Source organism: Diplotaxodon limnothrissa, linkage group LG15 (assembly GCF_057381915.1).
Source record: "Diplotaxodon limnothrissa isolate DT_005_m linkage group LG15, D_limnothrissa_male_GT1.1, whole genome shotgun sequence".
NCBI classification, from domain to species: Eukaryota; Metazoa; Chordata; class Actinopteri; order Cichliformes; family Cichlidae; genus Diplotaxodon; species Diplotaxodon limnothrissa.
In genome coordinates, this window is record NC_140610.1 from 11,128,331 (window position 1) to 11,153,119 (window position 24,789).

General features: G+C 41.4%; 1 protein-coding gene across 3 annotated transcripts in view; it reads left to right on the forward strand.

Annotated features, from left to right (window-relative positions):
* nhsl1b (NHS-like 1b) overlaps window positions 1-24,789 on the forward strand; it is a 99,359-nt gene that overhangs the window by 56,134 nt on the left and 18,436 nt on the right. For 2 of the 3 annotated variants that reach the window (XM_085372933.1, XM_085372934.1), the window contains exon 2: window positions 24,480-24,632. In XM_085372933.1, the coding sequence (XP_085229059.1) occupies window positions 24,480-24,632 (153 nt within the window). Of the gene's footprint in view, window positions 1-20,557; window positions 20,613-24,479; window positions 24,633-24,789 lie in introns of those variants that run through there. The other variant, XM_085372935.1, reaches the window with a different exon arrangement.

Here is a 24,789-nt window from a genome sequence, read left to right on the forward strand (position 1 = left end):
CTGTACCTGTTTGTAAAAGGGTTGTAATGATTCTTTGTCACAACTGAAACATCCCCTGTTGTGATGACGGTCCCATTCACTGTGTTGCTTGTGTTGGCCTGCATGACTTCACACCCCCTGATGTTGTTCTCTCAATGGGCCGGGTGAAACACTCTGTGTCCATGCATGTATGGATTCAGGGCAACAACGGCGCTAAGTGCAGTTTAAGTGCAGCCACAGCCAGAATCTTTTGGCTTGCCCATTGGGCTACGTGTGTCTACAAACTGTTTTATGCGAGCGGCTTTGTGGCTGTGCGCACGCATTCTGTGGTTTGTTCATTATGTTGTGTGTGTGTGTGTGTGTGTGTGTGTGTGTGTGTGTGTGTGTGTTCACAGTGGTTTTGGTTTTTGTAATCAGCTTGCGTGTTGGCTGCCTCATCATGCGCTGGAAATGATAACCATCAGTAATGGCTGTTCTAGCCTCTAGCTATCTGCTGTGGCTTTGGCAGGATCACAGCTACAGTTCCACCAAAGTTGCATAAGATTTGTGCACTGACAGAACTCTCATGAATCAGTCTGCACGTTATTTTTCAGGTTATCTATTAAAAACGTGAAAATAGTAAAAGGTGTCTAATCCAATTTCTGAGATTCAAGTCTTCAAACCACAAATATGTTCAGCAGGTTCTCGCAGAGGGAGAGGCTTCAACCACAGAGTTTGTTTTGTTTTTTTTCTGGAAAAAAAAGGTTTAATAGTTTTGATGATTATAGCTTAGATGTGTTGTGCAGCACAGGTGTAAGCCACCACCAGAGGGAGGCATTTACCTTTGGTGCTATCAATGAATTTCTCCCTTTTTATTTGCCTTACTCTTTTCCATTTAACCCCATTTTTATTCAGTTTACTAGCCCAGATTGTGTTTGAGCTCTCATTCACTTTTGTTACACTTGTTCATTACCCACTCTTCAGTTCAGTGTCACTCCATCTTCCTGTTAATTAATCTGAATGTCTCAAATAATTTTAACCTACCTCACACTCACAGCCAAGCAGATTAAAGATTATACACACCCTCACCTGGCAGGCAAGTGGCTCGCCGTGTTTATTAATCTGCGATCTGTTTCTTTGTTTTTTATCTTTTAATCTTGTCGCTGCCGTCTTTACAGTGAACTGTTTTTCACCGCTATCTAAAAATCCCCAACCTGTGGTCATCTGTAGCTTCCTCTTGAGTTTAAATCCTTTTGCATTTACCAGTTGTCGCCTTCCTCGTGTGTGCATGCTTCATGATGGTTTCAGGTGAATATCTGCTTAGTAACGGCAGTCATGTGGGGCTAAATCTGAGGCAGCAGTTTAAGTGGCCTACATGCATGCGTCTTACGTCTGAGTTTGCGTCATCCGAGTTTAACCTACTGACACGCCAGCACGTCAGGTCTTCCTGAACTTCCACACATTTGTGAAGTTGAGGTGATGTACTTTATTATCTGCAACCTGGTGTCCATCTGTGGTTTGTGTCTGTCACAATCAGAGGCCTGGAGGCTGGATAATCTGGGTTTACAGATTAGAACAGAAATGCCGAGGAAAGAGGAGGGAGGAGGAGGAGTCCAGAGGACATACCGTGTGGATGCCACTGGACAGTCCTGATGCTCTATCTCCTGTAGATCGAAGAAAGAAGGAGGATGCTCTTCGATGCTGAAAGCTTGGCTGAATACCCTTTTGGATGGACTGATTTTTTTTTCTAGTCTTTGGACCTCAAATAGTTTCTTGACAATTGGCAGATTTTTTTGCACAATTTGTGGTGATGCTTCTGGGTTTCTGCAAAGGACATATATTGTAGAAGAAAACACGATTTAACCACAGACATTTTCAGTTTCTAAACCTTAGTTTTTGCGTCTTTGGATTATTTAGAAATGTTATTGTGGTCTTATTTTAGGGTCAGAATTGTTTTTTTTTTTTTTAAGTTGCCAGCATTTCTTCAAGACAGCCAACCAACAGTCATGTTTTTCAATAGTTTTATTCTGCAATGCTTCTGTGAAATATTTGTTTTGGAGATAAATCTTGTAATCGAACACGGAGCGCAGCTTTCTTTGTCAGGCAAATCAATGTAAGTCAATAGGATCCCCTGAGAGAAAGAGAGGAAAGACAAAAACAGTAGGAGGAGACAGAGGGAGCACTGGCTCCCTTGTGGGATGCAAAAACGTCCATCCTGTCTTTCCAGAAAGAGAGGAGGGGGCCTATTGAGAGTTTGGAATTGAAGGTGGGGGCTCCACACACATACACCCTTCACCCGTCCATCCCAACACTACAAGTGGAGGCTTCAGAGAAGGAGGGTTGTGTAAGACGAAGGAGGAGTAGTTGGGGGGGGGGGTTTGGGTCCTGGATAGAGCAGGGGAGGGCAGGTGGTGGGGGGTTTTAGGTCTTAGCAGGGGATGATCACATACGTGCACTGCCTCTCCTCGGAGCCGGTGGTCAACTGCTTGCACAGGGGCTGCTATGAGGACTCCCCTGGCCAGAAACGAACTCTGTGCTCCTTCCAGCCCACCAGCAAGATGGGGAACAGCCTCCAGCATTCGGCCGTCCCCAGCCCCAGGCCCGCCAGGCCAGAGGGCTGCCTGCACAAACGTCTGCTCTCTGTGTCAAAAGTCCACCAGAAACAGGACTCGCTCTGGACACCAAAACCGTTGCTTGGATCTGTGGCTAAGGGCTCGCCAGGGAAAAAGCATCCCTCCTCTCATGGCAAAGGTACAGATTAAAGAGAGTCTGCAGTTTTTTTGTTTTGTTTTGTTTTGTTTTTTTAGAGAAAAGAAAAAACAAAAACAACAAATGACTGTTGGTTTGTACTAGAAAGCTGTTCATTTTGTAGTTTCTAAACAAATACTAAATAGATATTTTTAATTATCTAAAAGATATTTGGGTGTATTTCCAAGATGATATGAGTCTTAAATTGAAATCCACTGTGATTACAGTGTCCAGGTAGTAGTTGCTGTTGGCACTACAATGCTGTTTTGCTACTGTAATGATTGTGGTGTTTGACTTGGCTGCAGAACAGGCTCCTGCTTCAGAGTTTAAGTCACCTGAAGTGTTTTTAGGAGATAATGATACGCTGTATGTAACAGTGCCAGGATCACAGCAGATGCAATAGAAGCTTTTTTCACAAAGCCAGGCTTTGTCGCGTCTTGTTAGGGTATTTCCATCCTGCTGTATCTGAGAGATCTGTGCCATCTGGTTTTGCATGTGCATCTCTGTGTGTTTGTGACCTAAAAGACCTTTGACGTTTCATGTATGAGACAGGTTCTCCAGGAAGTAAAATGCTTTGAGTTATCTCTAGTTGCTTGTGTGCATACTTTAAGACTTTCCTACTAACCTTGGGCATGAGTTTGAGCCTGTACTTACTCATTCACACATATATTTGCATGGATCATTTGGTCCCATGTGCATGGTTGCATCTAGACTATGCTTCACTGTCATTTGGGACAGACATAACTGAAGATGCTCCTCTGGGTGGCCACCCCTGGGAACAAGACATAATAGCTAGCAGCTGGAGGTGATGGGCTAGGCCTTCAGGGAAATGTAAGAGAGCTGACAGTATGAGGGGGTGATGGAAGTGAAACTGACGGGGTTATGAAGGTGACCCACTTTCACCTCAGAACTACATAAAGGAGCCATCAGGGCGGCAGGAAAGAGTGTTAAAAGATAACAAAAAGACTGACCTGTGTCCACATTTCCTAAACTGCAGCTCAGTGGCATCTAATGGATCTATGAATATAAAACAGAAGAGGCCATTAGGGAAGTAGGCAAGGCAGAGACTTCCTGAGAATCCAACTTTGATAACTTTTATTGTTTTTATTGGCCCATTTTGAGTCTTTCTGTCCATCCACTGGTCTTCCAATTACTCTTTTAAAGTTTTTCTCCATGTATGCACAGCTAAAACTAAACCATTTATTCCAATATGTGTGCATAACAATATGCTTCCACAGGACTGTGGCCCTTCCTCACGCCTGCTTTGACTAACACGCCGTGACAGCTCAAGATGTTGCTGCCGTCGGTACAGTATTGTCCGGGCTCTGTAGGTTGAATCAGCCTGCCCGTCTGTGTTTATGCACGGCTGAACGGATAACCCTCTTACTCACAAATTGGAACTTGGCTAATATGCCTTTTGTGTGTGTGTTTGTGTCTTTGTCCCTGTGTTCTGTGTTGTTGTTCTGGGATATTTTTTTTATTGTTTCCTTTGTTAACACATGATTCTCCAGTTCTTTTTATAAATATAAAGTTTTTTGTGTATATGGCAATCAAATTCCAGCATTTTTTCCCTGCATATGTTTTATAAGGCTTCTCCTCCAACCCTCCCTTTATTTATTTTTTAATTTTTATCAGTTCAGAAGTGGAGCAGGTGTTCAACCGGATGCCCCATAATCCCTTGGTGGGAAGTCAGATTCAACTATCGACCAGTCACTGCCAATGGCTCCCGAGGGAAGAGCACCTGAGGGAAACCATGCTTGTAGAGTAACTGAATGAGGCCAAATGAAATGGATTGACTGCGTTTATAGGGGAAGCTCTGCTGAGAATCAGTTAGGTTAAATATCTTTTTGGCAGTGGGAACTGGAGGGTTGGGTTCAGCCTCAGCTCTTTATCCTCGTCTTCCTTTATGTGGTACGTTCACACGCATTTCCCATCTTTTAGACGAAGATGAAACCCGTGAGTTTGGAGACACATCTGAATCAAAACATCAAGGAGTTGAGATGAGAAACAGCCCACCCCCCACCTTCACTGCTCTCTGTGCTCAGTGAACCAAAAGACAAAAGCAAAAGAGTGTTTCTCTTCTTGCCATTATTCTCCCCCAATTTTCTAAAACTACCCAGAATGCACCTAATTAGTTCCTAAACTTTAACTGAACCTCAAAAACTCCTGGGTGTGAAGACGACTCTCAGCTTGCAATTTCTAAAAATCTACATGTTTAAGTGTTTCAAATGCTCATTACTATTATCTTCCTGCTTCAACCATTAATCTTTCTTTAACTCTCGACCCCTTGAAAGCCTGCTAAGAGTAACCCTTTAAGCTTTTTTCCCTAAAATAAGCAGCTTCTGTCATGTTTCAGGCCAGCTTGTAGAACAAACTTCCTGATGGTGGTTGTCTCTGCCTATACAGCTACCCGTGGAAAAAACAGTAAACTGTTCACATGGTTGTCAAACCACATGTTTATTGATATACACTGAGTTGTCAAAAACTTATCATTAAGGGAACAGGAAAGCTCATCAGATTTCACCTATCCATTAATTATGTGTCACTATCACCTGTTTAATACCATTATTTTGCTCACCCTAATGTTAACCTGTAGTGTTAGGTACTTCTAGCACCTCACTTAAAACTTTTTATTTATACCTTTAGGTCACTACTTAGTCTATCCAGTATTAATCCTACTGGTAGTTTTTTCCAGGCTTGTAGGTAATGAAATGAACTAAATATACTTGAATAACAAACAAATTGGGATTTATAATAAATCTTATTAAAAGAAGATGGTTTAAAAGCACCTTCTGGATTTCTTGTACTCTTGAGTAGGAATCACTACTTTACTCTTACGCCCCAATGTGGTCTTGTTTGATTCTGGGATTTTTTTGTATTTTGTGACAAAACACAAGTGGTATTTTTTTTTTTTTTTAATTTTTGTGGCTATTTCAAAACATACACACACACACACACACACTAGCAGTTAGGGGGTAGCAGAACAATGGAGTAGAGAGCATGACACACACAGCCTAATGAGATAAAGAAAAGAGGGGGATTTTTTTCTCACTCACTCACTTATGCACACACACACACACACACACACACACACACACACACACACACACACACACACACACACACACACACACACTTTTGGGAATTGAGGGTCAGGGGTTGCTTTGGGTCATTCAACTGTAAAAATGGGTTAAGGCTCTGTTTTTCTTTGCAACCCTGTCTATCTCAATCTTCTTCACCTCCACTTTCCTCTCTTTCATTAATGAAGCCTTTAATGCTGTTTACTGTCTGTGCACAGGGTTGTGTATCTGCATGTTTTCTTTTCCATTTATCTACTTAGAAAATAAATGCTAGAGCATCCCAGCACACATATTTCCTGTTCACATCCCTGGATATGTTTATGCGAGTATGGCATAAAGTAGGTTTAAGTTAATGCAGTGAATCTAACAGATGGAGACCTCTCAGCTTGTTAAAGGCCTAATAGGTAATGGTTTTCCAATGACTGGTTAAACAGGTGCTCTTCCATCATGTGTGACCGAGGGCTCATGAACTAATCACTGACATATATTGAGAGGTGATTCAGTTGTGTGGAAGTTTGTCTGCGTCTTTATCCACAGACTCCTCCCTGCCCAGTTCTTTTTACTCATCCTTTTGTATTTGACGCTTATTTGACACTGGCGGTGGTCTCCAGATGTTACTGTCTCAATTAAGTGTATTTGGACTAGCACTGTTCTTTATTTGCTCGAGCATGGTGGTTGTGTCTGCTCAAATTAACCTCCAAAATCTTTCTTTTATTCACCACACGACCGCTGAGGAAACATAGAAAATGACTCGGAGCGCAATATAGTTTACAGCAGCCTGGTAACTCTCACAAGAAGACATTTATTATTATCACAGCTGTGTTTTACTTTATTATGTTCCATTAATTATTATTATGTTCCATATTTATTAATGTATTTGTTGACATATACATTAAAAAAAACCTTAAATATAAAGATGCACCATTGACCAGCCGGGGGCCAGAATCAGATGATTTCCAGTGCGCTCAGTCCAAACCGGTGACTGGCCTCTTAGCCTCACGTGTGTCCGATTACACGTCGGTCCGTTTCATGCATATGTGACGTGCGTATTCATAGACACAGTAACCTGTTGTTAGGAGGACCACTACAAACATTTTCATAGCAACCAAACTAATTAGCAGCTGAAGATGGGCATTTTAAAGAGGCTAACAAAGGGCTCCGAGTCAACCACCAACCAGCAGCCTCGGTATTAGCAAAGAATCAGCAATTAGAGGGAACAAGACAAGTGAAAAAGAGAAAGCTTACTATAAAATCTGTCAGGTAAAGGTGAGTGTATAGCAACTCATTTTCAGTCATTTAAGTGAGAGAAAATCTGCTTACTTATTGCAGTTCAATAATTTTTTTTATTATGAAAACAATATTTTGCTTTGAAGAAATTCTGATTTGCTGTCAGTTTAAGCTCTTAGAAGGAAAAGTGGGAAAGGAAAAATTACAGTTTGTGCATCTCTACTTAAATAAACATAAAATTTAAATGAAGGAATTAAAATGGATGTGTTTTTAAGTCATTCATTGCATTTTATTTTTGTTTGTTTTTTTGACGAAAACAAGGTGTGGGAGAGTTGGTTTTATGCTACAGAACATCATAATTTGTCAAATAAAGCTCACACATGCAAATCACCAAAACTAGAGATCAGTAGTAAACTAGCATGCCTTTTGTGGTCTTCCACACACTCAGGACTGAGATTAATAGTGCGGCAGGACTTGAAAGCGATCCAGGAGAAGAGAGAGAGAGAAAGAGAGGAGAGGACTGAGTCATGGAGAAGGAGGGATCAGGTGGAAGTGGGCCTCAGAGCCCCATATGTGTAACAACTGAGTTTTACTTAATGGCTTGATTATTACATCAGGACATATGGCTGGATAATCACTGGGGTCTGTGGGGACATTTATCCTTTCATTGACTAAATGTGTCAAAGCAGAGAAACTGTGGGAGCTGTGACACAGCAGAGGGCTTGGTTAGCTTTAATAGAAAATGTTAAATCTTACTATCATTTACAGGGAATTTAATTTACTTTCAGGACTTTCTTCTTGCTTTTCTTCCTTCCCTTATTCTGTGAACCTACACTTACTGTAGTGGGTTCACTGAAGAAGACAAGACGGCAAGAAGTCTTGTTTCCCTGTTGACGTATGGAGCCTCCTGGTGGTTGTGTCATCTTCTGCACCTGCCCTTGTTGAGATGATACATGCAGATCTTTAGCACTTTGCTTTGTCTTTCTGTCTCTCTCTTCTTCTTCTTTCCTCCTTTTTGCTTCTGCAGTTTAATCGTACACTGACACACTCTCCATATCCATCCTCCTTACAGACAAATGAGTGTTTAGCTGTTTGTGTATATGTTTCTCTCCAGGTTTTAATAAATCTAGTGAGGCAGTCTATGTAAGTCATTGGCAGGCCTTTGATTATTCATGGTGATAAGTTTAAGTTCATTTCAGTCGGGCTTGTGCGTGCGGTAAAACGAAACACATGCTCACTGGCAAATAAATAAGAATCTATTTACAAAACGGCTAAAACTCAATTTGATAGTGAACGCAGAAGTTTTTCTTAACATTCTAAAAATGCCCGCAGGTCTTAGAAACAAATGCGATTTGAAGACTTTAATCTGGGCCGTTTGCTTCGGCAACAGCTTTTGCCCTCGTCTTTCTACTCGTGCAGTTCTACAGCGGGCTTGTTGTTAGTAATTGAAAAATCTAATTGAGCCGTAGTGCAGGATAAGTGCGTTTAAGCACCGCTTGGCCGTACAGACCTCGGTCACAGCTCATTTCTTTAATGAGAGCTGCTATTAGCAGGAGCTTTTTTCCACCTCATGCTGATTCGAGTCTGGCTCTCTGAGGTTTCTGGCCCCATTTGCCCTACTGACCAGTCTGCTCCCCCTTCTGTACATGCAGTTACATTCCTGACTACTCTGTTTTTAAAATGCAGCTTGTGTAAAACACAAAAAAGGGCGTATTTGGTTACTATTTACTTCAATATTGCTACCACAAAGCGGGACGTAGACTTTTAGTTGTTACCTGTAAGATTTTCCTGCAGCTTGCTGTTGCATTTAAAAACCAATTTAAATGAAAATTTCAGCCTCATGGAAAGATACCAGTGAGCAAAACAAAAGAGAAATCTGGTGACAATAGTCTAACCAGCCTCACAGACCCCTCGCTTCCCCGCTGTTCACCCCCAACTCCAATCTTCCTTCTTCCTACCTTCTCCACAGCACCAGAACTTATTTGTGTCCCAGTCAGCTGGAGGTTCAATTAAGCCTCTGAGAGCAAAGCCGAGCCTCTGAAAAGCTCATGTCCCCCCAAAGAGACTGATTATAAAAGGAGAGGGAAGAGAGAAAGTGATTTTTAAGAGCCTCTTTAAATCTGTCTTGTTAATGAGTTGTCCTCACCATGGCAACGTCTCCTTTTCAGGGTTTTTTCCCCCTCCATGCCTCATGCATAGAAGGATTAGAGTTGAGACAAAAAAGAGAGAAGAATGTAGGGAACGGGAAGCTACAGCTATTTTCCTTGTTTGTGAAAATACAGGGGAGCTTTTGGCGTTAATGTTGTTTGTTTGTAGCAGAAGTTAAATTCCTCTATTGTGGTTACTTTTCCAGAGAAGCGTGCAGTTGCTGCTTTCATTCACCACAAGGTGGCATGATAACACAGCTGCACTAAAGATAAAACAGGCAGCATTTACAGCGATTTCCTCGTTTTCCTAGTTGCTCATCTGCACAGCGTCACTTATACCCAATATAATTGTTAATTTATGAGACTAAATTAAAATATTTGAAGGTTTTATTGCAATTGCCTGAAAGACTTTGGATTCAATTATCTGCCTATTAGCCACTGTGCATGTGTTTATCTACAACAAAAAGAGACACATGAGGTGTCACAAGGAATCTAATTTGGAATAATAGCGGTTTTAAATTTTGGGATTATTTGATCAGGGAGCTACACTAGTTTCCCTTGTGGGCCATTAGGAGGGCGCACTCCCTGCAAGAGAGGTCTGCTCTTTCTATTAAAGGCCCCATCCCTCTTTCCATTATTGCTCAGATGGGACAGAAGGGGGAGGGACGGGGAGAGATGGAGGAAAGGAGGGGTTAAATGGATTTGGGGTTGTGCTTTTTCCCAGACTAGGTCTCAGCATAGGATTATCAGTGGAGGAACACAGGCTTAATGCACGCATGTGCGCTCACATATAAACTCCTACATAATTCATGCCCATATATGATCGATAAGTCACATGAAAGCACCAATCGCAGCTTCTCGGTGTGTACAAGTGTTTTACAGATACTGACACACGTCAGTCAGTGAACTCTGAGCTTATCCTAATGCACGTATAACCCTCCCTGGGTTAGTGCAGTCTTACACCACTGCGTTACAAAAATTACATGCATATGTACAACACAAAAATTATGGTTTTGGCCTAAGCGTTGTGTGACTTCAGACCTTCTAGTCAGCTAAGAACATTTTGTGTTTGTAGTGCGCTTTTAATGATTAGCTTGCAGACAGTTGCTGATGTCATACCACAATACTGAGTTTTACAGAAGACATTTGGACATGTCAAGTAGGTGGGACAGAGGTGCGAAAAATGCAATTAATGTTGGCTGGGATCTAGTCAGCTGCTTCAGTTTCAGGGTCCTGGTATTGCGCGTGGTGTAACCTGACTTAAGTGCTGGCAGAGGAATTAATGCTGATTGAGAGGTGAAGAAGAGAAACGGTTACAGGTAAAGTCAATTATGTCCCTAACATGTCCCCAATATCTGTTTTGTCAAATAAGATAAAATTATGTCACTTTATTTTTTAATTTTGTTGCAAAATTAGATTTTCAAACATGTCAACTCTATCACTAAAACCTTTCAAAATGTTGCCATGAGACAGAGTCAGTCTGTGATCGGTTTGGGACTGAATGGTGTCATGCTGGCAATGACGTGCAATCTTTTTCTGATAGCACAGCAGTTAACTGTGGTAAGTTATTGAAAATCACATATGTTGCTGTCTACATAGACAGAAATTCATAGTATATATGTACATATGTAACCAAATTACAACCAGCATGCAGCCTGTTCATTCAAGACTCATTCAGACTGATGGCAACATGTTGGTAATCTCACTGCATTTATGAATTAGACAGGAACTGTTTGTTTGAAGAGTGATTGCAATCAGCCTAAATGTTCTTGTACTATTTTTATTTGTGTGACTGAGCCATTAGCTTGCTCTGAATCAGGTGGTAGCTTTGTCAAGCTAAGTGTGTCCAGTAGATTTGCAAGTGGTTTTTCAGAAACCACTTGCAAAAGTTAAAGTTACCTCAGGATGAAGGTGCATGCAATGAGCTCTCTCTTTATTTATTTAAAACATAGATATTTGGTGTCCCTGGAATGATGCAGTATCACCACACAAAATATCACAATACTATACTATATCTACCTGTCACACCGCTACCATCCATCCAGTCCATCCTTATTCTGCTTATCCATGCCATTATAATTCCACTCATGTAGGAAACAGAATTTTATTTCTAAATTTGAAATCATCTCATTCTCCAGAATTTAAATACACTTGATTTGACTTTCTCTCTGAGGGAACTAACTTTAGTCTGTAGACAGATTTTACTCAACTAAAAGCAATCTGGAGTCTGTAAAACATCCTGGAACAATCCTGCAAAGGCAGATGTTAATTGGATCGATGTTATAGGCCGGATGAGCAGAGCCAAAAGCAGTCATGCGTTTTAAATGTATCTGTTATTAACAGTAATCAATGTCGGCCACCAGAACTTGCATCCGACTTTATAACTAACCCCCCACTTGTGCTAAATCCTCGAGGATGATTGTCTTGCTCACTTCCTTAATTTGTTAGTCAATTGGCTGTGTTTCTAATAGTTGATTGGATGCTTTTGTGTCGCACCCCCCCCCCCATTCCCACTACTTACCCAGACTGACCTAGTCTTACTGTTGATGAGAAATGAGGTGCAATGTGGGAAATGGGTCAAACACCACAGCGTCAATTACTGCTCCAGTTGTGGAGGTGCTGCAGATGAACACATGCAAACATTGTGGCTGATATGGCTTTAGCCCACTTCCCACTGGTCTCCCTGTGTTTTTGCTGATATAACACATGCACACTCTTGATTTTTTTTTTTTCCTCCCTGCAAAACAAGCTAGCCCCAGGTGGCTTGTTGTTTTGTGCCCTTGAGCTACTGGAGGCACTTAACCTAAATTAGCTCAGTCTGTCTCTGTGCCTCTGCGCCTAAATCAGACAAGACCCTCGCCTCAGCAGCATGAGCTGAGTGTGGAGGTCATGATAACAGCCAAAAAAAAGATGTGTGACCAAAGCTCTGAGCCGTATTTTTGCTATTGTGTTGTCTTTGGCTGAATATATTTTAAGAGTGTTGGCTTAATATCTTAAACCAGTGAAATACTGATGCTAATGAATCATACTGTTAATGCAAATGATGTCATATTCCAGCTGTGACCTATTGATTGTTAGCAGTTATCCCAGCCTGGCCATCATTCACTCCAGACTTTTTATTGAGTGAGTCATGAAGTAGAAAGTCTGCTATTGTAAAGACAGCCGCACACACTCCCACATACAAACACACAGATTTATATAGATATATAGGACACAGTGGACCCCTACAGCTGCTGCTCCCCACAGTGCACTATATCTGTATTTAATGCCAGATTTATGGCATTTTCTGCGTCAAGTTAATTATGAAATTGGATTAATGATTGTGTGCTGCTATGAAGGTGGAACAACACACACTGACACACACACAGACCATTAAGAGAGACGAGCAGACAGCTCTGGTGTTGAAATGTAGGTCAGGAAACCAGTGCAGCAGCCAACATATTCTCTTCTTTCTGTGCAGGCATCTTTACATGCATGCATGTGTGTATGCTGACATGCTTGAGTGCATATAGCATTCAGGCACATGTATTGTCTTATGGCTTGTATCTGTAAGAGCAGATGCTTGATTAAAAACAGAAGAAAACCAAACAGTTGAAGGTTATATAGTGATTCAGTGCAGTAAGAGTGATGTCCAGAATGTTAGCTGTCTCAGTTCAGTGGTGTGGACCTGCTGTGGGTACACATACCATCCAGCATACCTTAAACCATTATAATAAAAGCAGTTAGACAGACATCTAATACCTCAAACAGACAAAAACCTTACCCACGCTCCTCAAAGACACACCTAGGTTTTGCGGTTATTGATATGGCAGATCCTCAGAGGGCAGTGAAAAGGGCCGGGAGTCAATATGAGTGGCGACAGGATGGCTGGATGGTAATGGGTCCTAATGTAATCGGTGGGCTGTCTTTATGTTACACTACCAATGACTAGAAAGGGAATTCCACTGGGAAATTATTCTTCAATAGCATGTCAGGCGTGTAATACACACCCATGGTCACGATTCTGAGAAGTAACACACATTAAGTTGAATTCTTGAAGGAACAGTATGTATAATTTCGTGGCATCAACCTACTGAACATCTGCCGTCCACCATGGCTTGCTCCACGGAAAAGAACTGATCCTTGTGTTAACATAAACTGTCCAATTCTATATTAAATCTCTGCTCATGGATCCCTCTAAATCCTAAGCACTGGTCCTTTAAGTCAAGGTTATTACTGGTCATCTACCAACTTTTATTCCAGCTCCAAAGCACGAACAATCACAGCGTATCACATGCAAAGCTAGATAGTTGTGAGAAATATAGCCACAGCTTTGTGGACATGCTGACAGTTCTACATGTCTGCAATTCATTTAGTTCACTTCAATTTAATTTTATATATGTAGGTCCAAATCACAACATAAGTCACCTAAAGGCGCTTTTTTAGAGGTTCAATAGTCATCTTCTGGATCTGGGTGACCTTTACCTGGTTAAAGGAGTCTATCCTTTTCATGGCTGTAGTTAAAGCCTGGTCCTGTTCACACTAGGGCTGCCACGATTTGTCGACTAGTCACGATTACGTCGACTATCAAAATCGTCGACGACTGATTTAATAGTCGACGTGTCGTTTGAAGCTTTGTAAGATCGCAAAAGACGCAGGAATAATAGCAGGATTTAAGAGTGTAATAACGGACTGAAACAGAAGATGGCAGCACTGCATGTACAAGGATTCCAGCTGCCGTTAAACCCCGAAGAAGAAGAAGTAGCTGTGTCCCAGAATTCATAGCGCGGCCCAGCTTAGTTTCCAACAATGGCGGTAGCTAGTTAGTTTTAATATTACTCTTATTATTCTTTCTGGGTCACAAAATAAACGTTTAACATATTTTCAGGCGAGAATGTAGCTGTGTAAACCTCAAATATCGGCTCAGTTTATCAGGACACCACCACATATTTTCAAAAGCGCTCCGACGTTTTCGGAGACGTCTGTTACCCACTAGCTCGATAGCTAGCCGGGGGCTAGGTCACTAGCGCCGTGAGAACACCGGACTCCCGGCAAATTGTTTTCAAACCCACCGCCGTCTTTCGCGACTCAGGTTAAATATATATGAGTCACTTAGATAAATTAAAAATGTTGTTGTTTGGCTTTTTTTTTTCTTTTTTTTTTTTTGTATTTTATTTGTTCCTGAGTAAATCGGTTTGGCTGAGATTAAAGTTATAGTTTTTACACAGCTGAATAAACGTCAAGCAGACAGCTGATTATCAGAAGTGTGAGATGCTGGAGAATATACCCCGGTGTCCTGTTATATTTTAGATAGCAAGGAGTTTATTAAACTTTACCGAAACAATCTGCAAATTTCATTAAAATTGAATAAACTATCATCTTGTCTTTATTTTTAGTTAGCACCTTAAAAGCTTAAAGCTGTAAGCTAATGATAGTTATATAAGCTGTAGTTTTACGTCCAGTGGATGATGATCTGATTAGTCGACTAATCGCAAAAATAATCGGTGACTAGTCGACTATCAAAATAATCGTTTGTGGCAGCCCTAGTTCACACAACAGGTTTTTGGAGACAATCCGTTTTTTATTTGTTTGGGTATTTCTACAATTATCACTCCTTTCCACTTCTCAGCTGCGGAGCTCTAAACACCAAGTCCAAAGCTTAGGCCTTCACAGTGGTGCGATGAGTTTTTTATTTGCAGTTTTCTATGTTGCGACTTCCTAATGTATTCATCTAACAAGTAAGACTTTAAATAACCCAAATAAATAAATATATATATATATATGTTTGACTAAAATGACCTTCTTGAGTCAAACTAACCACCAGGAAACACATCAACATGCACGATTTCCATCATGTCACGGGCCTGTTTTAGCTTTAGTTTATTGTCCCGCTAACTTAAGATGGGGGGGGGGGGGGGGATTTCATTAGATTTAAAACTCTGTTGCCAGGGAGGAAACACACGGTTAGCTACAAATTCGCTCTGACGGTGGACATAAAAGTCTCAAATCAACAACAAAACTGCCACCTTCTCAAAAGACCCCAAAGGCGTAGGGGTACAAATCAGCCTGCGTGTAATACAACAATGTTTTAACTCTATTTAAGAGTGAGCTGCTTTTTTGTGTCCAAGCTTGTGTAAAAGTTTCCCTGTTAAAGGAATGTACCGGTATAAGATTTTTTTTAATGGCTGCACACTTCCTTCATTTTGGATTTCTCATTTTGCTGCTATGTCAAAGGTTTCAGAGACTAGATACAAATGCACTTTGCCTGTCCACAAGCTCAAGCAGAGGTATATTTGTGTATCCTCTATCTGTTTTCTCTGTCTTTCTCTTTTATCCTGGCTTGAATTTCAAAGTGGGGGGGTCAGTAGAGAGCGCCGGGTCAGACGCCAAGGGAGAGAAAATTAGACTTGACTGCCAAAAACTGCTGGGCTCTGGTGTATGTTTGTCTGTTTCTTTTCCTTACCGGTCTTCATCTGTTCTCCTGGATTCCACCTGTAGCTTTTCCCTCGGCTCTTATTTTTTTGTTCTTTTTCCCCCTGTAACTGCTTCCTTTTCTCTCTCCCCTTGCATCGTTTCCCATCAAATAGCTCCGCTTCTGCCACATCAAAGCACGCTTCAGCTTTTTGCAGATTCAACTTTGCTTTCCACCTCATTCTCTTTCTTCTCAAAGTCTACATGCCTTTTATGCCATCTCCATCAGTATTACAAAGGCATATTTCTGATTGATGCACGTTCCCACACGACTCTGTGTGAGAACAGCTTCATGATGTTTGAACATAAAACAGAAACATGCGTGTGTCACCACATCAACGCTGGCATACGCACACGTGAAACAGAAAACGCCCTTAGACACAAAGGACAAGGTTTTGCATGTGTTTTGGGACTATGTGTGCGAGCTCAGGGCGTTGTTTTGCAGGGTGTCATGAATCACAAAGAAGGAGAAGCCTATAGAAGGAGGCCCCCTCTGCTTTTCATTCAGGAGAATAATCAAACACTCGCACAGATACACACTGCTAACCTGTGCTCACAACGAAGAGAAAAACCCCCACACAATTTATGTTGCAAGAACCTTGATTTAGAGTAAAATGTCATCCCAGATGCGCTCAGTGAACTTTAAATTCAAACTGCACGCTCTCCTATTTGCATGCTTTAATTGCACCTGTCTAAATCCCCACTTAACAAATGCACTAACATTTTTTTGAGTACATTTGTCCCAAATATTTGCAGGATGCCTCTTAAGTGGGTTTATACCCAGCCATCCTGAACAAACACCGCTAATGGGCCAATTGAAAACCTCCAGAAAGAAAAGCCTTGCAGGCACTGACTTTCTCCTGATGGGCCAGGCTGAGTGGCAGTGATTTGAACATTTTGATGGTGATCTTCAGTCGTTTTACTTATTTTGACAACAGTTGTGGGCTGAAGAGAGTTTAAATGTTAAAGAGAGAGATGGAAAACCTTCTGTCAGAGGAGTTGGTCAGATGGGAAGACTAGAAGAGGGATGGCTGGGGGAAAGGACTGTATAGGGAAAGCATGAAGGAGAGGAAGACCGCGGGAGTTTTCGTGTGTACCCCCAGTGTCATAAAACTGCTACGCGAGAATTTATTGAACTGTGTTTGTGTGGGTGAGCGTGCATGCGAACTTTACCCCGTGCCAGAATCATTAGTGGAAGAAAAAACTGTTACTAACTTGTTTACACAGCCTAGTCTGTCCGTCACTTTCAGTGTCTGTATGTGTGTGATGCTTGAGCTGAGAGCTGGTGTTTGTTCAGGAGAAAGTTTGAAGTTTAACATCACTTAACTGCCTTTTTACGAGTGCTGTAGAAGCAGATCTACAGCTAAGCATCAACTCAGTGTATTCCTTGTTTAGGAAACTCGTGAAGTAAAGATTTATGAGGGTGATAAATCAGCTAAAGCGGCACATTTTGTACACAAATATCTCCAGTGCAGCGATAACAGGTATCAAACCCCCCCCCCCCCCCGGCCTTCCCACTTGCTCAATCTAAGTCTTTGTTGCTGCAAGATTATTCATGTCTTCTTCCGTGTTGGGAAGACCAAAGTAATCAGATTCCCTTTGACCCCCGATTTTATGCTTTCATTCAGAGAGGTGTAAAGATAAAAGTAATGGGGGAGGATGAGAGCAAGCAATGTGTTCCTCTACATGATATAAATTATAGATTTTCATTCACAAAAAAGTAAATGGGGGTGAAAGAGGAGCATTTGTCTTTTAGGGGTTTTGGTATATTTTCTTGTTTGAGTGATTTAAATTTTCCACTGCTGCTAGCAGGTTTGCAAATTGTGCATTTTCAGATTATTATAAGCAAAAATGTAACATTTTATTTAACATTTTAAAATACTTCCTGTCTAACTTTAGCACAAATCTGGAAAGAAATAAGGAGAGTTTAGTTAGGATGGCACTGATCCAGTGAAGGAGTCGGGATTTAGTGCTACACTTCATTGTTTAAGGCGATATGAGCACTTCGGTCGTCTCTGGGAAATCCTGCTGCCTGTCAAAACGATACGTTGTGCACTTCATCAATGCAAAATGTGCTAAATGTGTTGTTTTCGTATGTTAAAAATTCATATTTCCTGTTTATTTCCACCTTACAGTTCTTCTCATTATTAAGCAAAAGGTGCTCAAGGCTACAGCTCGAACACAGTAGCACAAGATATGAAAGAGGGGAGGAAGAGGGTGGTGTAAAATCAATACAGACTTGATTATATTAGCCACTGTAAAAGCGCTGTTGCCTAAATTAAAAAGGAGGAAAGAAGGGAAAAGAAAATTGGGGAAACTGGGGGCGAGAGAAATGTGACATCAGCAGATCAAGCAGAGTGGAGGGGTTTTAGGTGGTTTGCTTAGCTCTGTCTTCATAGGGCCAATTAGAAAAATAAAAGCTGGGTACTCTCAGATGAAGCTGTGTGTACGTAGATGCTGTTTGATTTTGGGGTTATTTGATCTTTTATATTAAAAAAAGAAGGTGAAGGTGGGTTTGTCTTTTGGGGATTGATCAAATGATTGAATTGGATCTGGAGGGAAATGGGGCTAAGCTCAGAAGTCTGGAATAAAAAAAAAAAGTATAATGATCGTGAGAGGGAATGTGCAGCTGCCTCTGCCAGGTTGATGGGGAGCTCCAAATGGGGTGTGAAAACAGGACAAAGAAAACAGGAGTGCGGTGACAAGAGGAAGAGCAGGAGTCCCTCATCAATCTCTCTGTTCAACCTGCCACATTCATCACTGTGTGTGTTAATTAGAACATCTAGCTCTCATCTTCCCCTTTCCAATTTATCCTTTTACTTCCTATCATTAGCTTTTGACATGAGTCATCTGGTTGTATTACAAGAGGAAGTAATTGTTGTCTGTCCGCCGGGAATAATACTAATGAAACACGGGTTTTGATTTTGTATTCAGTGCAAGTAATTGTTGGATGTTGTCGTCAGTTTTTGCATAAATTGGAATAAGTAGGTTAATAATCTCACATTTGTAAATTGGGGTTTTGGCTGGTTCTCAAAGCAAGAAATACCAACAGTTAAATAATGTGAGGATTGCAATTGCAAAGCTACTTTATTAGCTAATTAGGTTTTGATTTGAAATATACTTTTACTTTGGCCTCACGTTTTATCCACCGACTCTGTGTGCTTCCTTTATGTGCTGCTTAGAGTATGAATGGATGAAAGATTAATATTGTTTGGGCTGGGGTGTTGCAGGGGCTTCAGTGGGAAGGAGTGGACAGACGTATGGCTGAATTGATATCCCTAATCCTGGAGGTGGCCTAGATTTGAAGACCTCCTTCGGCGGATATAGAGATGGTGACCTATCCGTTATACTGTGCGCGCGCATGTGGGCGTTTGTGTGAGTGACAACAATAGGCTTTTTAATGAGAGATGCTGTGTAGTCTTGTGCATAAATTATCCTAATACTGTACACGTGGCAAGCTGTATGTTTGACGCATGGAGAAGAACTTTTAAGATGACACGGTCACCTGTCCTGACACCTTTACTGTGCCAGGATTTTTCCAGTTTTTAAAGTAGGTCAATAATAATGTCTTTAAAGAAGGTGATTTTCATGAGCAGGTCAAACACATGTTAAACTCGTTATATGATATTTAGAGACCTATTGCATGCTTTCAGTTCAGAAGAAATTGTGTGCATATATGCTTCATGCATGCAGAGGAGTGCAGCAACAGTGGATGTTAACAAGCATGAACAAATATGGAGGTTTGGATTAAAGAGGGATGCGACAGCGAGGAGGGAAAAACCTTTTTATCCATAAATTCAAGGATCATTTGCAGTGCCATTCAAGCTCTTGTTGGAGCCCCCTACACGCACCCTCCCTCGCTCTGCTCTTCAGCCATTTGGGCTGAAATTAAATACGGTCGCGAAAGGCGGGGCTGTCCTTCCCATATGGGTGTGTGCATGGGTGTGTGTTTGAATGGCTGGGTGCTGGAGTGTGTGCATGATAGATTGCGAGCAGATTGGACAATGGGGGGATTGTATGAAGTCTGTATTCATGTAGCACTGATTCACTGCCATACACAGCAGGTTGGGAATGATCAGAGGAGGAAATGTTGATTTAAAGAAAGGCAAAATTGACTTATTAGTAGATGATCACATTTTTGGATTATTGTTTTACAAAGAGATGCAAAATGAGACCAGATGAGCTAAATGTCAGTACATGAGTGTAATTTACCGTAGGCAATTATATTTTCTGTTTGCATTGCACTTTGCTTGAAGCACCATCCACCTGAGAGTACCTCGTGAAAAGCTCAACATGTTTTTTTCCCCCTCCTGATGATGTGCAAGGTTGTTCTGTGGGGTAACTCGAAGTTTAATTACATGCATAAATATTCTTCTGCAGATGAGTCCCTCACTGATAAAAACTTCTATATTTTGAGCAAAGTAGAATGAAAGTGTAGAGCGATAATAAAGAGAGCACTGGAGAATGACTGATAATGAAAAATAAAGGGAAAGGCAGCCAGAACTCCTTGGTAACCAAAGCACAGAGGAACAGAGGGGCCGGTCCTACACCCCTCCTGCTGTGTGTGTGTGTGTTTGTCTCCGAGGACTGAACTGCCTGAGGGGGGGAGTGGCGGACGATTTGTGTGTGTGTGTGTGTGTGTGTGTGTGTGTGTGTGTGTGTGTGTGTGTGTGTGTGTGTGTGTGTGTGTGTGTGTGTGTGTGTGTGTGTGTGTGTGTGTGTTCAGAGAGACAGATAGGGGTAGAGACTTATTGTCAGCCTAGTAGACGCTCACGTACACTCGCAGCCAAGCCGTGAGAATGTGAGCGGAAGAGCACCAGCACGCCTTCATCCCGTCTTCTCTGTTATTCCTTGGATTTTTTTAGTTGTTTTTTAAGCCTCAACAAAGGCACTTATTATTATTATTTTTTTTTTCTAAGAGGGAGACATATACGCTGATCTGGAAAAATGGTGTTTATCGGGACCTCGTTAAAATCTGTAATTAAGTACTTCAAAAGGAAGGGTAAGACATTTTTTGTTCCATACTGATCATTAATGTGCATTTGAATAATCTCCCTATCAATACTGCATGTGGTTGGTTAGAGATTTTGACTGTTTTAATCATTTTTGACAGGATATGCATTTGTGTCTGAAAATTCCCACGGCGTTCCATTTATTGAAGCGGATTTAGATTTAACAGCTTCATTAAGGATTCTCTGTGTCAAAAGTGTACAAACACCCGCCGTAATGATCTTTCTGATTTGATCGGAACTAATGGTGTCCTGTGGTCAAACTGCTTCCCTGCTGCCTCAGCTAAGCACAAACAAAACCCTCTGTTGCACCCCGTTACCAGGTAACCGCTGGGCCAGGACTTCACAACTGTAGCACCAAATGACCCAACAGCTTGTTTAAAGGTGACAGTGAGAGTTGCCGTTAGTGGATGATGGTAGAATCTCCCCTGCACGTGTGCATTGTCATTTTTTTTTCCACCTCGATTGTCTGTCAGACTTGTATCACATGAGGTTTTGTTGATACTTAGGGTCAGTGGAACTAGCAGTAATTGTGTATTACCTGGAAACTGTTGTAGTTTCTTATTATTGTACTTTGAAAAGCCTGCTGCAACCCTAGTGACACCTGCAGGAAGTTAAACCCACAGCAACCTCATGAGAAGTACTTTTTAAAGTGCCTCTTGTGTACACTAGATTTTGTTTAAGGCGATTAGCTATTATTTTATCAATGGTTTGGTATTAAGCAGATGAGGCTGTAACAAAGACATGATTGATGCAAAGCAAGCTGCTTGTGAAGACTGCGATTTGTGGTTTATTTATAGCCTGTGTGTGTGTGTGCTGAGTTAAAGCTGGAGTGATGCGCTTAATCATTAGCTCAGCATTTCTGTAGTCAACAAGTCCTGTGCTACTGTCTTGCACATGCCTGCACTTTGCACCTTAACTGCGCATCATGACAATCCCAATGCTTTTATATGCAGATCAGTGTAGACCTCCTCAGATGGTTGCAGTTATCAGTGTAAACTTTGGATTAAATGTTGTCCACAAAAACTTGTTTGCTGTAGACACACAAACAAAAGATGCTAGTTGCCTTTTTTAATTTTAATTTTATTATTTATTATTCTAGATATCAACAGTCACCTCTGTTTCCTTTTTTCTGACAAATTAAAAATAAAAGTGTTTACAAATTAAAAGTCATGTTTGAAAGTCGATCCATGTGTTTGGAGGTGATCAAGGACTTAGTTTAGGATTAACATAGATCTCTCCAATGGAATTTTATTGCTGTTATTGATCACACAGTTAATTCCACAGCGTGCATGTATGTGCGTGCTCGCGACTGCTAATGTATCTCAAAAGGATTGCTTTATGCAGCCTTTGCATTTTTAGTATTTGCATCGTTTTGCTTTCTGTGTTTGTTAAAGAGCATAGGCAGGGCTGGGATGTCGATGGACAGAGGGATTAGGGGACTTCTGAAAGACTTTCGCGCCACAGTCCACTATGTATGAGACTGTGTGTGTGTGTGTGTGCGTGTGTGAGTGTGTGTGTTGAGGAGCTTGGGGTCATTGTGGTATTGAAAGGCCTGATGTGGAGACTGATGCAGAGGGACAATAAATGCTTTGTGTCCTTAGTCCCCATCGCCTTGGTTTGCCTATAGCCTCACTGAGGTCTATTCAAACCCCATGGTCTAAAAGGAGGGTGGGGGAGGGGCTACCTGTGCTTAGTGTGTGTGAGAGATCAAGGAAATTTCAAATTGTATTTAGAAAAAAAAAAAAAAAGCAAGCTTGATAAAGCAAGCTGATGTGAGAACAGCTCCCGTTCACGTGCAGCCTGGGGCGTCAGTGACTTGCTCGAAGGCATGTTATAACTTTGAACTGTTGGTGTGACCTTGACTTTTCAATCTGCACTGCCACTCCCTGGTGTGTAAGTATCTGCATGTGGTATCTGCGCGTTTTTGTGCGTCTGGGCCTTGGAGCAGCATGGGACCGTCTTGTGGTCAGCAGCTTTGCCTCGTGATGCATTTGACTGTCTGACCAGTGCAAGCACGCTGCAAAACAGCATGACTACAGATAGGCAGATATGCAGTGATTACCAACACATGTATACACCACATCCTTCCCCCCCCCCTCTCATTAACTTCCATTAAAATTGATCAATCTGACTGAGATAAAACACTTTTATGCACGGGCGGGTATTCTGACAATCCTGTATGGTGGACTACTTTTCAGATGAATTGCAAAGATTACGTCATTAAAACTTTCCCACCCCACATGAAGCCTATTCAGCAAAGGCAGAAGGATGACCGTCATGGAAAGTGCAACTTATTTTGTAAACAGATGACAGCATAGTGGATGAAAAACAGCTGAGAAGAACTACATCTGGCATTGATATCAAGTGTCAATTCAGCCTAAACCTGATCGTAACTTTCAAAATAAAATCAAAGTGGAACTTCCTGCTTAAATAAAAGCAAAAAACATGATTTAGAGATTTGTTAGTTGGGCCTTTTGCACTTGAGTTAAAATGACAGCCTTTGTGTGAACCAGAGCATCAGAAGCATTCAGTAGAGATATTAAGGTGGAATTGGTCACAACCTGAAGTTGTATGCACTTGGCTTATTTCAACAGTGGAAATAATCCACTTACACCCACTCTGTACTTTTTAGGTGATTAACAGAACAGTGCTTTTGACGTGGTCATTATTGGCATGTATTAGCAGTTATGTATATATAAAAGCAGTTGCAGCGTGTCACACTGTCATTAAGGGCCCATTTGCAGATGTTGCCCCCCCAACACACTTCAGCTCATTTGCACCTGTGAAAGAAACCCTAAAGCAAAACACTCCCAGGCGTTGCCATGATCCGTCCCCTTCCTCCTGGTTCTCACAAACTTAGCCGTTCTCTCAGGCAGCTGGACATGTTGTGTTTGCAAAGAAAGGGACAAACTCAGAGGTCTTTGCTTACATTTTGTCTCCGTCGATGGAGATAGTTTTACATCCGCGATCACCCACTTTGGCTTGGATACGCTCACTTGGTAAGCTTAAGAATTAGGAAGAGTGTGTGTTTGTTACATTTCGACAGCATTTTTATTCACACAGTGACTTGTGATGGCCTCATCGAGCTTCTGTTTCTGGGACTGGACTAGTGGGACAGAAAAGATGTGATCGCTTTATCAGCAGATATGACTGAGAGAAGGGTTTTGGATAATGAAAAGTGCCTCTCCCTGACCTTGTTAATTAATGTCCTTTCAATCTAAACAGTGGTGTATTTTGTGTAGCCTCAAAGCCTCTTTGTTAATAGTAAGCTTCCAAAGTGCCCAGCAATGTGGCCTGTTTGGTATCGGTGTCTTTGTCATATTTTATTTTTTTCGAGGAAGGATTTTTACAGTTAGGTAAGCGGTTTAATGGAATCAGTTGCCAGTAGTTACGAGTTTTTTGAGTTGGTATCGACTGATCAGCGATTCCCTCCAACTTGTCCCAGTAAGCTTCTCCCTCCCCCTCTTGACTCGTGAGGCCTACTGTATGTGTGTGATGTCACAGATAAGTGTCATGTTGATTGAAGGCTGTTAAGTCTGCCACCTTCATGCAAAACACTTAAGCCTCCTTCCCCTTCCTTTTCATCTGCAAATACAATGAAACACTTTGAATAGTCAGTACTTGGGGACATTTTTCCACCACTTCTTTATTACTTTATTCTTTATTTACTTTTTTTTAAAAGTTGGCCAACAATGCTGCTCTTTGGAAGACTTGCAGGGCCACACATGTTTCGGTTCTTAGTTCATTATTATTTTCGCTGTCCTTCATTTTTATGTCAGATTTCATGGAGAGGTTTTTTGTTATATCATGCAGAGGGAACTATATCGATCCTTAATCTGCTTTGTTTACCTCTGCAGCGGTGTCTAACCTGGATGAGGAGAGCAAGTGGACGGTTCACTACACAGCTCCGTGGCACCAGCAGGAGAACGTCTTCCTACCGGGAAGCAGGCCGCCCTGCGTAGAAGACCTCCACCGCCAGGCCAAAGTCAACCTCAAAACTGCCCTGCGAGGTAAAGACAAATCAAAATAGAGCACGTTATACACCACACACTGGAGCGACATATGAAGGAATTAGTTTTAGATGGGATGATAGATAAAATTGCCAAAATGTTAGATATGTAAATAAAATATCTTAGTAAGAAGAAATGTACATGGCATATATTTACA